Here is a 13,384-nt window from a genome sequence, read left to right as displayed (position 1 = left end):
GATAGAGGTCCCAATGACAATATCAATAATTACTTCATAAATAATTATATATCAATCTAATATACATATTTATTTTTAATGCTGATTAATACTTTAAAATAATAAAATATTTATTTCATTATTTTTTATATAATTTTATCAAATTAATTATTTTTTTTATTTTTTATGTATTCTTGTGAAAACTATTTATAGAAAATTAGTTTTTCAATCATGATCTTTTCATTTAATCAACAACTCTTCTTATATATAAAAAAAAACACTTTCATCCAAACAAAAAAGAAATACCTGAATAAAGAAATGGAGTTTTGATTAAACATATATATGATTTTTTTGTTAATTTAAGTTATTAGAAGTTTTTATGAATATTTATTTTTTATTCAAAATACTTGAAGTTATGTTTTGTCAAAATAAAAAAAAAATACATGAATAAAAAATAAATTTATTTTAAACATACTCTTTTCAGAATTTAAATCCGTTTTTTGTATCTATTTTAATTATTATAAAATCAAATTCAAAAATTGCCCCCCCTCGTACGAGCACACTTACTAGTGACTAGCACATTGACTTCCTGTCTAGCTACTTACTCAACGTGCTCAGAAAGTTATTAGCACTCAAATTTGAACCTCCCTTCAGACACAAAATGCCTGTCTGTTTTCTATTTTTTGGAATTTGGATAGTAATATGTTATTTCTTTATTATCCCTTCATCATTGACTTCAAGTGGGCAATGACAAGTTCCATCGACTCGAAGGGAAACCTAAAGAGATTAAATGCGCAGAAGTTATCCAGATTTACAGAAAAAATTTCCCATCCAGTAAAAACAACATGAAGCAACACAGGCTAAATGTCCCTTGATCCCATTTTTATTTTTATTTTATAAAAAACCAGCTTCTGATGCTATATTTGGGTGCCAACCACTTCCTGTGGTGGTGTTCCTGCTACTAACCACTTACAATTACTCCTTTCTCGGCTCTGATGACTTATCTTCATGCCCTAAAATCTTTTAGCAGAGATATCTTGCTAGAGCTACGTACCGTCGATCCTGCACAGAAATTTTGTAATCTTCGCTAGAGTTGAACATGCATACATGTGATCTTAATATTTGGGCAAGTAGGCTTTATACATCCAATCACAGAAGACAACGATTTATTACATACACTGACATAACTTCGTCTTTTTTAATGACAACCATGGCTAACATAATGGATTTTTAAGTCAAAGCCACCACATACTCCTTTCTAATTCGTCGAGGTAGATCCACGTTCATGTGCGCTTCCTTGTCTTGTCCCTTCATGTGTTTTGTTAGGTGTACGGGTCTTGATCGGTGGTGATTATTTTTTAAAATATTTTTATTTAAAATTATATTAATATAATATATATTTTTATTTTTTAACAATTATTTTTTATATCATAATATTAAAAATTTTAATTGAAAATAAAAAAATAATTTTTTTGAAAAAAGCTGACACCTTACCTACTACCAATAACAACACATGATGCTGGATGGAATCATAATTTATGCAGCTTTTAATTGCAGTGGACGAATGGTTTCTGTAAGCAATGGCTAATGGACAGCCTTTATCTCGGATATCATGTCAGCTTTGACTTGGAAAAGGTGCCAGCTGGCTAATGGACAAGCCTCAACCCAAGAGTTTAATAGCCAGTGCCCATCACGAAGAATAGTCAAATAAACAATGGCCCAGAAAACAGAGTAAGAATACTACGTCGGAGATTGTATTTTGAAAATATATTTTTATAAAAAATATTTTTTAAAAAAATAAGTTATTTTATGATGTTAACTATATTATGAGTTGATTTTTTTTTAGTATTGGGATATGTTACGATAAATAAACTAAAAAATAATTTTAATTTTTTAATTTATTAAAGAACATATAAAAAAGTTAAAAAATAAAATTGAAAAAAAATTAATTTCAAAAAAAGTTTTTTTAAATTAAAAAAGTAGTATTTAAAAGAATAGAGACCCAACCTAACAAATAAAAAGATATTTTTAAATTTTTATCATTTTTTTAAAAATATTTCACTTGAAAAAAAAGTAAAACACACTTCATTAAATTAAGTTAAATTTTTTTAATGAAAAACAAATACAAAATGGTTTGAAACAAACGGGCTAAGGAAAGTACCCAAGGTGTTAGAAAAGAGGAGCCAGAGAGATGTTGCTACGTCTACATACACTCCAGTTTGCCGCTTCAAGAAACTTGTTACATGGATTAAACTATATTACGAAGCAATTACCAAATCGAGGTTTACAGATATTCACTCAGAAGGCAGTACTAAAATAGGTCTTAGCAACATTATTACACAGGATTTGCTGCACCTTGCTGTTCATGGGCCCAACACAACGAGGGGTTTTAAACTGGCTGACAACAGTTCCTAATCCTAGGTAATGCTCCAAAATCTTCTGGAAGGTTCCTCTCCAAACAACTCGGAGCTCAAGGGGTCCAATGGCCTTGACCTTCCGTGAACCAACATAGCCTGCATCAACAAAGGATCGGTCCAGGCAATTGCAACACTCTCTTAACACCTCCTCACTTGGTTCACCGCTAATTTCTAAAAAGATAACGTAGTGTCCAGGGTCTGTGGATACATCGACCAGACTGCTGAAGTCAACTATCTCAAGCTTTTCCTCGGCTAGCAGTTTGCCAGCTTCTTCTACAGATAGCTGCAAATCTTTCTCAGTGTTCTTGTCAATGTTTATGGAAAGAATAAGGTTCCTCCTGCACACAAATTTAAGTTCTGGGGTTGTGTTATAGAAACCCATAACCCTCACCACATCTCCTAGCCTGTACCTGTACAAGCCTGCAGTTTACAATCAACATCAGAATTAAATGAAAAAACTGCCATGGTGTGAACACAAACTTTATTTTCAGTCAGATAAGAGAATATGTCATATGTACATTGAATATTTCAATTCTCTATCTTAGAGAGAGAAAAAAGAAGAAGAAGAAGCAGACAGGTCCAAGTTCAGGGTAAGAGATTACAAGTAACAAATACTTGCAGGCCTAGGAGTAAAATTTCCCCTTCCAATAGTTAAAACACAAGATTTTTATATTGATTGGTTCTGTATCATTTTCATAACCTAAGGAACTTTTGTTTTACTTGGCCCGGTTTTATCTTCTAGTGCACGCTACAAGAATAAAGACAAATAAGCATCGCTTAAGCATAAGCATATATAACCACTCCTTCTGCTTACAATAATAATTTTATAACAATGACATTATCTTGAAAGTATCCTTTTTATTATATTGGACGTTGACATACAATAATCAAACAAATTACTTCTGCAGTCTATCATGTTTATTTGTGTAGATGTAATGCTATATTGTCAAGAGACTACCATTGTATATACATCTACTTCTCTAATCTAAATATAAATGATGTTTAGCCCCATTCTACCCTCAAGAAGGAGCTTCAACTGTCACCAAAGTACAGAAGACGAAGTTGAGATTTTGGCAATCACCCGTCAGGAAATGAAGATGAAGGATGTTAGGCACAAAACATAAATTAAAGCATTCATAAGATGGTTCAACTGCCAAATTCTTTTGAAAAGAAAAGCATTATTAGATGATGTAATAAGGGGGCACTTCTGCAACATCACATAAAAACAATCCTTCTTTCAGAGACTGCCAATGTGTCTGCAAATAAACATTCAACAACCACATTTTATGGAAGTTTTAGTTTTAAAAAACCTACATGTAGCAGAGAACACGGGTTTTCCAGCAAAAAGATATATATTGCTTCTAATGGGGTGCCACAAATGGGGAACCTTGCATTAGCGATGTCAGTGTGCAAACCTAAACCTGGAGGATTTCCCTAACATGTCTAATAAATGCCCCTCCAGATTTCCCTAACATGCCTAATAAATGCCCCTCCATTAAAAAAGATTGGAGTATCTAGTAAAAAAAGGTGTTCACAACTGTTCCATCTGAAACAAAGTTTATCAAAACATTAATAAATGGGGCCATGAATCAAAGACAGCTGGATCAGTAAAGTCAAATAGTTCTTGTTCCCACTGGCGACTCTAGAGAAACAAAATTAAAAATTGAAGAACATGGCAGCATGGAGAACCGAAAGATTTTCGTCAGGATAGAAGCTGTTCTTGTCAAGGCTACTGGCTAGTACACTCAAAAAATGAGAAGTAATAGAAAGTTAGGTTTGCAGATTCCTATATCATGGCCTCTACAAAGAAGACAAGAGTATTCACGGAAGGCTAAACGCATCAACAGTTGAAATAAAGCTTCTGCGCTAGTGAATTCAAAATTGTTGACAGATTATAAAAGATGGGGCTGTTAGCCTGTACGGGAGAGGCCATATAATGGAATAGAGTTTTCATTAGCAATTTTATGTCAACTTCGAGGAAAATGCATGAAGAAATTTTTTACCCTAATAAATTATTTCACAGAAAAATTAAATCTAAAAGGGAAAACTCCGTGTACCTGCAAAAGTGGTGATAATAATCTCATAATCTTCACCAATTCTGACTTCCGTCAGACCCACAGGCTTGGGCTCCATATACAGGCACTCAGCGTTGTTATTAAGAGGAATGAATTCGAAGTATCCAATATTAGGAAGCACGGCAAAAGTAGCCAACTCAGGAGGCAATTTTGGATTGACATTCGCTGCAATCCACCCTTCTGAAGAACCATAATCAGCACTCATCAATGGCAGCTCCCCTGCATAGTGCCTCAGTTTCTTCAAATAAGGCTCCATTGACCCAGTCATTATCCCGTAGATGTACTTAGCATTGGGGAAAAGCTCTGGTATTAATCCATACCAATTACTCAATCCAGAGCATTTTGTATAGATCAAATCGGCCAATTCAGGGCTTGGCTTCAGCAGTTTTGACACTGCCATTCTAACTGAAGGGGCGGTTACTCTGCTGCTTAGATCCCCGTAACGTATATCATTGCAGAGCTCCTCCCAAACTTGTTCAAAGGTCCGGAATGCAAGCACAATGCTATGAGCAAATGTAGAGAACACAAACTGAATTTCTTCGCGGAAGAGTAACCCGCATAAGAGATGGCAGTATAATGATTGATGGAAATCAGGACCAAATATCACTTCATCAGGGCTGCAGCATTGGAACTGAATTGCCTTCATTCCACTTTTGTATTTCGAATTGCGGAAGAGATTTGTCGTGGCAGTTCCTGCACCTAAACCCCCTTTTGTTTTCCATGGCTTGCTGCTGTAGACAAACTGTAAGGATTTCCCCTTCTCCAGTGGAAATTCTCTGCATTATACAATCCTCCTTGCGTCAACAGAGAACTAATCAACTAAAAATTAATACTTCTTGTTTTTTTCTTGTTATTAAACAATAGAGAACAGAAGCATATTACCCAACAAGGTAATCTTCTAGCAAATGGAAAAAGAATTCATGTTAAATGGAAAAAAAAAAAAAACTAAAAGGCTCTTCTAATAAAAACAAATACTAATTCCTTCCTAATACCTGTTTCTGAAGGCAAAAGAAGTTCTATATATCTGCAAGGTGTTTTCCATCAATTCATCATTGAAAGGGACAAGCTTTCTCCTCCCCTGAGTTGTACCAGAACTGCAACAATTCAAATTTCTCGAATTAGAAACTTAACTTCCACAAATCCACAAATAAATAATTGAAATCATGAAATATACACCTCAAAGACATGTCTGTTATGGGTTTCCCGGTGAGAATGGAAGAAGAATCACCTTCAGCAATTCTGTGAATATAAGCTTCCAAGTCTTTGTGAGTAACAAGAGGAACACAAGACTTGAAACTCTCAGGGTCAGTCCTTCCATTAAGACCCGAATTCAGCAAATACTCGGCAGATCCATTCTCTTCCAATATTTTCTTCAGGGTTTCTCGCTGAACCATTCCAGCATCTTTAGTCAATGCTTCAAATTCCTCTATCACTTTATCGGTGTTGATTCCTTCCATCTTTTTCTCTAACATCCTCACTTGCCCTTTTGAAAACTGCAATCAGAACATCAAAAACAAAGAAGAAGAGATATATTTTAGCAATCGTATAATACAAAGCGAGGTCAAAGATCAAGCTTGTACAGTTATTATTGTTCAATAAAACGACAAAGAAGGTTGGTTAATTAGGACTTTGAAATGAAACCATGGGAATATATACAAGCTAAACAGGGGTGGGGGGGAGCTATGTCACCAAAGATATGTGAAATTGCAGTGTTTTAGTACAACTTTAGTTAGCATAAATAAACCATTGACAAAAATGGGATTCATCACGTTGAATCTTCAAATATTACTATTTTGTATCCCAGCAAATCAAAAACCTCCAACGAACGTAATTTCCAGTTACTATCAAGTCACGAACCACCCCCCCCCCCCCCCAAAAAAAAAAAAAAAGATAAGAGAGAAAAGTCAAAATTTTAGTTTCTTCTCTTTAACTGAGTTTTTACTCTGCAAATTCAATGAAGAGAAATCACAGAGGAACTCAGAAGAGATATAGGAAAGAGAGTTAAAATCTATAGGCAGCAGCAGCGGATTTATAAAGGAGATAGGATTCACCAAGAATAAGTGTAAAGCTTTTAATCGTCTGCCTGACGATAGTCAACTATTTGGTCAACGTCGGGGAAATTTCTGGGAAAACGTTTCATTCAATGTATGCCATGAAACAAATGGTAAGGAAATGCATGTACAAATGAGTTCAAGCTCTGATGGACTCTCCCGGTGCAGAGAATATGCAACAGAGAATATGCAACAGAAAACAAAACAAAACAAAAAAAGATTTATTTTTGTAAGGGACAAAAAACAATCCATAAATAACAACGGCCAAAGCCAAAGGTCCTTTTTATGATTGCTAAAGTTAAAAACGGTATTAAGATTCAAGGCAGGCAGGCAGCCAGACAGACAGACAAAAAAGGACACGGAAACCAAATTATCATAAGTAGATAAATGAAATGAATCAGCAGCAGAAGAGAGGCAATACCTGAAAGAATTGGTTTATCAAGGAAAAGGAAACAGGTGGAAGTGAAAGGAGAGGAGGAACAGGGGAGGTCGTTGCTGCTTCACCGAATTCTATGCTATCTCTCCCTCTCTCTGTCACTCAGCTGCTAGTGTTAAAAGGCTATGTGAGAGAATGAAAGATTTGGAGTCCTGGCCAAGTGGCTATGGAAATGAGAAATGGTGTGTGTGTGTGTTTTGACGAGCAGAAGATTCTGTTTCGGGCCTCTTTTATAGGCAATCACCATACTCTAATATGCCAGCCCTCCTCAACTGCCGTCCACTTTTTCCTACTCCTTTCCTTATGCCCATTATCGCCTTGACTTTTCTGCCATATCACGGAAGAAAACCAGGGGGTTGAGCTTCTGAAAAGACGGTTATGGGCCTGGTGAAGTTGGGGGCTTTCTTGCTATATCTGGAATTATTGCTGGGTGTTAGACAACGATGGGTTTAATCATAATTTTAATGCTGATTTTAAAGTGGGTCCAAACCTATGGACAAGATTCTAATCTCTGAAGTAAAAACATTGAATTTTGATAATGAGTATTAGCTTTATTTCTTTGTTCTGTTTGAAGATTTGATTCTGTCCATTCTCTTGTCTCGGCAAGTACTGTTGCTGGATTTCACTAAGATTTCTTCCTTTTGAGGAATTTTATCTAATATAATTGGAACGAGTATAACTATATATTAAGGAAGAATATAATAATAAAAAAACTCAATATATATATCTACTTATTGGATCTATAGTCGGATTTTAGTTTGGAATTATGATCTAACAATTCAATTCATGTGTATTCTTGATGCACACATTAATTAATATAGTGGTTTAATTTACATTTCCAGAAATATTAAAATAAAAATTAAAAAAAATGTTACTCATTAATATAAATAAATCGATTCATCATATAAGTGAAACTTTCCATTATATAAATTAACATGTGGCATAAGGACATGTACTAGAAAACTTATTTTCTTAAAATTTTCAGTTTTGTTTTGCCGCATGAGATAATAGAGTTTATTTATTAGTTCATGCTGTAATAACCATCTTCCCTTAACTGATGCCGAAAGAAAATTTCAATAAATCTAGATTATATTTCGCTTCATATAAGTATTGTTATCATCAGGGTGTTTATAATAGTGATAAATATTTTTTTAAAAAATATTTTTTGTTTTAAAATATATTAAATTGTTTTTTTATTTTAACACTAACCTATCAAAATAATTTAAAGATACTAAAAAATTAAATGAAAATAAAAAAAATCGTTTTCTTTAAAAAAAAGGTTGCCAACTACAATTCCAAACCCTCCTTTAGGCATCCCAACTACCTATAAACTTTTACTCGTGCTTTCCGAATTTGTGTCCCATGAATATATTTGATTCGCAAAGAGAATTTTTGAAGTAGCAATATTATGACTGAAAAGTTCTCTGTAAAATAAATTTTGGTGACATGTTAACCATTTTTTACCATATATATTTCAAAAATTATAAATAAATCGAAATATTTACATCACCCAGTATACATATAAAAAATATTCAAACTTATTTTAGAGGATAGGGAATTTTAAGAAGGAAAAACAAACAGGGATAGGCTGCGCTAGGCACAAGTGATGGACCACTTGGGCCAGCAAGTTAGCCCATAAGTGCGCGCCTGACTGTGGAAACCTGACCTCGCTGCTTAAAAAAGCAAAAAGACGACGCACGGACATCGCCTTGCATGTTTTAAGCTGAATGGTCCTCCACAGTCACAATGCCACGGAGCTTGAGGTCGTGGAAAAATTAAAAATGGGCAGTTTTGCCTTAAAATACTCAAGATTTTTATCCCAAGCACCTAAAAGCTGCTTAAAACCCAATTTCAACCTCATAACTCATCTACAGCTACCAAAGCTACTCAAAGAAAGGAATCAAATACGTAAACCCAATTGCTCTCTGATCTATTTTGACTCTTTTTTTCAAGACCAAAAACAACCATAAATAAATTCTTTTTTTGTGATGAACTTAATGACATTAGTATCTATTGTTTTTATAGTCCACATAACGTTGATTGATATTTTAACTCTTAAAAATTAAAATATAATAAAAATAAAATTTAATTATTGAAATATAAACTTTGTTAATGAATAAAATAAATTATATCTTGGAATCTCATGTAATAGTTTAAGTTATTGAGTTGAAATGATTCTTTGATATAGTCTTTTAATAAAGTTAATAATTATATGGATTTAATAATCACAAATTAATTTACAAATTATCACTCATGCATGGCCAAATTCACAAAGCCACCGAGTCAACTCAGCGGTAACAATGCATGTATACTGTTTAAAAACTCCATTATTGTTTTTATCAATTAATTGTAATGGCAATTGGAAAACTACTTGTCATTAGCTGTCTCTGAATTATACACCATATGCTGACAAAATTCAAGCTGAACCCTACATAATGGTGACTACGCATACAGATTGGATATGACACAGTGGAGAAAAGGACGGGGGCAGTGGCATCAAGCGGATGGTCAGTACTGGGCTAGAGGTAAATGGCTCCGTAAGGGTCGAGGCACTGGCTAGAATAGTGGGGTTCCTAACTGGAAGTTGTGGCGTTTTGTCGTTGCGTATTTGTTTTCCTGTCAAAATCATGCGCCATACTATATCACAACCAGCAAAGTACTGGTATATATGATCAGGACAGAAATGAAGACTAATTAAATGGAGATCATTATGGCGCAGCGAAATACACTGTTTTTCTTTGTCAGTTGCATTGTACAATGAAAGTGTGTGAAAAATATTCATCTAGATTTAGATCGTTTCCTGTAAAATAACTTAATTTCGAAATATATCATATATAAAAACTATTTTGTTAGAAAATAAAAGGTGCAAGTACAATTAAACCAAAATTAAGATTCTAAAAAAAATAAATGAATTGGAGATGAAAGAAGAACAAGAAATGAAAAATCTTTTCGTTTAAATGTCGCCTTCTTATTACATACGTGTCTGAGAATTAACTATAATTATAACTAAAATGATATAATATTTAAGTATATACTGCAATTTATAATGAAATACTTAGATTTTTTTTATGTTTTTTATTGTAGATTATATGGTATAGTTTACAGTAAAAAAATAATTGCCTTTAGGTTTTTTCTTTTTTATTTGTTTTTTAATAAATTTTTTTGTTTAATTTAGTTTATTAATGTTAAATTCTTTTTTATTTAGTTATTAAACTTTTATGATAGGAATCTTTGGTTTGAAAAGTTAACCCAAATTTTTTTTTAATTAATTTTTTTAAACTTAGTTTATTAATATTAATATTTTTTATTTAGTTATTAAATTTTCATGATATAAATCTTAAGTTTGATATGTTAACCTAGTTAATTCATATTTTTTTCTTTTTTGTTGTTAATTTTTTTCTTTATGTAGATTTTTTTTGTTTTTTCTTTTTAATTAATATTTTTTTATTTAATTTAGTTTATTAATATTTTTTTATTTAGTTATCATATTCTCATGACATAAATTTCAAATTTGATATGTTATCTTGATTTGATTGGTTAATTCAATTGATACAGATTTTTTTAAATTTTTTTATTAGTTTTTTTATTTTAATTCTATCTTTTAATATTATAATTAATTATAACTAAAATGCATCAACCTTTTATTATAAATGGTAAAGTGCACTCTATAGTGAAAAGACTAGTGTCTTTAGATCTTTTTTTTTTGTTTTGTTTTTTTCTTTTTAATTAATTTTTTTGTTTAATTTAGTTTGTAAATATTAAGGTTTTTTCTATTTAGTTATCAAATTTTCATGACATGAATTTCAGGTTTGACGGGTTAACCCAGTTAATTTAGATTTATTTTCTTTATTTTCATGATTTTTTTCTAACATGAGGTTTTTTTTCTTTGTTTTTTAATTATTTTTTTTATTTTAGCTCATTAATATTATATTATTTAGTTAACATAGTCTCATGATATGAATATCAGGTTTGACAGGTTAACCTGATTTGATAAATTAACCTAATTGATTTATATTTTTTTCTTTTTTCTCATTAGTTTTTTTCTTTCGTTTTCATCTTTTAATATTATAACTATAGCTAAAATATATCAACCTTTCACTGTAGATTGTATTGTGCAAATCCATAGTAAAAGGCAGATGCCTTTTAGCTATAGATTTTTTTTATTGCTTTTCTCTGTATTTTTTTCCTTTTAATTTATTTTTTTTAATTTAGTTTGTTAATATTAAATTTTTTTATATTTAGTTATCACACTCTCATGACATGGATTTCAAGTTTGACAGATTAAACTGTTTTAACAGGTTAACCCAGTTGATTCAAATTTTTTTTAATTAATTTTTTCTTCAAGTGTCATTTGTTAATATCGATTTGATTAAAAATTAAACTTCATGATTTGTTTTATTTACTTTTTATTAGATTATCATAATCCTATGAAAGGATTTTATTGTATCCCTCCTCGTAAAGCACTATTCATTGAAATAATGCCTTGCTTCTTTTTTTTGCTTTTCAATTAATCTTTTTTATTTCATTTTATTTTTTAGTAGTAATTTTTTTATTTAATCATCACATTTTCATGATACGATTTTGCAGTCAGAACCGCATCCAAGGCTTTTAGGTTTTATCTTGCATCCAAACTCGGCGTTGTTATTAAATCCAAGTAAACTTGGATAATACAAGTTTGATATTATTATTAATATTAAAAATATTATTATTTTTATTATAATGAATAACACTAATATAATAATTAATAAATTTGAAAAAAAATATTATTGGTTATAGGGTTTTTTTTGCTTTTTTCTTTTTAATTAATTTTTTTATTTAATTTAGTTTATTACTATTAAAAAAAAATTCTATTTAGTTATCACACTCTCATAACATGGATCTTAGGTTTGATGGATTAACCTGATTAAATCAATTGATTCAGATTTTTTTAAGTAGTTTTTTTTTTAATTTCATCTTTTAATAGCAATTGGATTAAAAATTAAATTTCATGATTTGTTTTGTTTACTGTTCATTATATTATTGTAATCTCATGAAAGGATTTTACTCTACCCCTCCTTGTAAAGCATTATTCATTGGAATAATGCTTTGTTTTTTTCTCTTTTCAATTAATTTTTAAATTTTATTATGTAATATTAATTTTTTTTTTAATTATCATATTTTTATAACATGACATTATAGTTAGATCCATATCCAAGACTCCGGATCTGATGTTGTAGCTAAACTCATTTAAACTTATATCATACAAGTTTAATATTATAAATATTATTTTTAAATCAAATATTGTAGACAAACTTAATGTCTTTAAGTATAACTTTACAAAAGAAACCTAATACTCTTAAATCTTATTTTTTTATATATTTTTTATACAAAAAAATTAACTACATTTCTAGTATATTCTATAAAAAAAACCACTCTAGGCAACAAATAAAATATAAAAACAATTATATATTCATTGATCTTTTATCGGTCAAACGCAACCATGCACCAAACACAGATGTGCTCTTTTCATGGGTTTAACAACTCTCTCTTATAAGGTTCAATTTTCAATATCCAGCTTTCGTTCATATTCTGTCGGAATGGATAGTTAATGTTATTAAGTTGATATTGATATGCAAAAAATGTTAGATAGACTTGGGAGAAAAATCACCTCCAAAAATCCCTAGAAGGCGAAATCAGTCCACCTGCTTCCATCTAATCCCCGAAATTCAGGGCTAGCAAATGCATTAGTCATTATCCCTTGATCACACTAGGAAACACAAACATTAACATTGAAATTGAAGGGGGAATGTGATTCCTGCATGACCACAAATAATAATAATAATAATAATAATTACCAAATAAATAAATAAATAAAGGCATGGGTAGACCTACCCTCCAACCATAACCGAACCAGGCGAAATTAATATCGAACCACGACACTAAACAAAGCCTTCACCTACACACAACATCTATCTCATCATTCAATCACTCTCATTTTACCATTCTCCCCTCCCCCCTCCTCTGTTCCTTTCTCGCACGGATCATCCTGAAACAATAATGAATGATGTATGCTATACCTGGGCAAGGAAGATTAGATTTCTGGTCTTCCCTAGTTCCATCTAAAAGATTACCAGTATTGGCATAGTCGTTGTTAAACAACGCATGTAAAAATAAAGTGTTTTGAGATTTTGCTTCCCCTGTTTATTCTGGTAGCCACGAAAGGAATTTATAGATGAAATAACTTGTCTTTTACATTACAATGTACATCAAAGATATAAATTAAAAATAAATGTAAATTGTCTCATTAATTTATCTTTATCATATCTTATCTTTAGCCATTACATTTAAAGATGTAGATGAGATTACAGTGTTATGAGATCCAAGATGTTTTGGATGAAGTGGACTTAATCTCAATACATCCCTACAAGTTTAACAAGAGTTCTCGAA

The 13,384-nt window shown here is 31.3% G+C and overlaps 1 protein-coding gene and 1 long non-coding RNA gene across 4 annotated transcripts; both read right to left on the bottom strand.

The window, feature by feature from the left end:
• Window positions 1-2,128: 2,128 nt before the first annotated feature.
• LOC105134892 (probable indole-3-acetic acid-amido synthetase GH3.5) lies at window positions 2,129-7,322 on the bottom strand. Of its 3 annotated transcripts, none has more exons than XM_011039472.1 (5): window positions 6,944-7,322; window positions 5,648-5,964; window positions 5,464-5,565; window positions 4,454-5,247; window positions 2,129-2,816 (listed from the first exon to the last, which is right to left on the bottom strand). In XM_011039472.1, the coding sequence occupies exons 2-5, from the start codon at window positions 5,941-5,943 to the stop codon at window positions 2,278-2,280; spliced, it is 1,731 nt and encodes a 576-aa protein (XP_011037774.1). In that variant the 5' UTR covers window positions 5,944-5,964; window positions 6,944-7,322; the 3' UTR covers window positions 2,129-2,277. The 3 variants fall into 3 exon arrangements, with proteins under 3 accessions (XP_011037774.1, XP_011037780.1, XP_011037790.1); XM_011039478.1 differs by lacking the exon at window positions 6,944-7,322 and adding an exon at window positions 6,523-6,699; XM_011039488.1 differs by lacking the exon at window positions 6,944-7,322 and adding an exon at window positions 6,261-6,284.
• LOC105134886 (uncharacterized) lies at window positions 3,238-4,447 on the bottom strand. Its single transcript, XR_844091.1, has 2 exons — window positions 3,874-4,447; window positions 3,238-3,839 (listed from the first exon to the last, which is right to left on the bottom strand). It is a non-coding gene; the product is annotated as an uncharacterized LOC105134886 (long non-coding RNA).
• Window positions 7,323-13,384: the final 6,062 nt, after the last annotated feature.

This window comes from Populus euphratica, unplaced genomic scaffold (assembly GCF_000495115.2).
Source record: "Populus euphratica unplaced genomic scaffold, PopEup_1.0 scaffold2.1, whole genome shotgun sequence".
NCBI classification, from domain to species: Eukaryota; Viridiplantae; Streptophyta; class Magnoliopsida; order Malpighiales; family Salicaceae; genus Populus; species Populus euphratica.
Note: the sequence above shows the minus strand (reverse complement) of the source record. Positions and strands in the feature narration are given on the sequence as shown.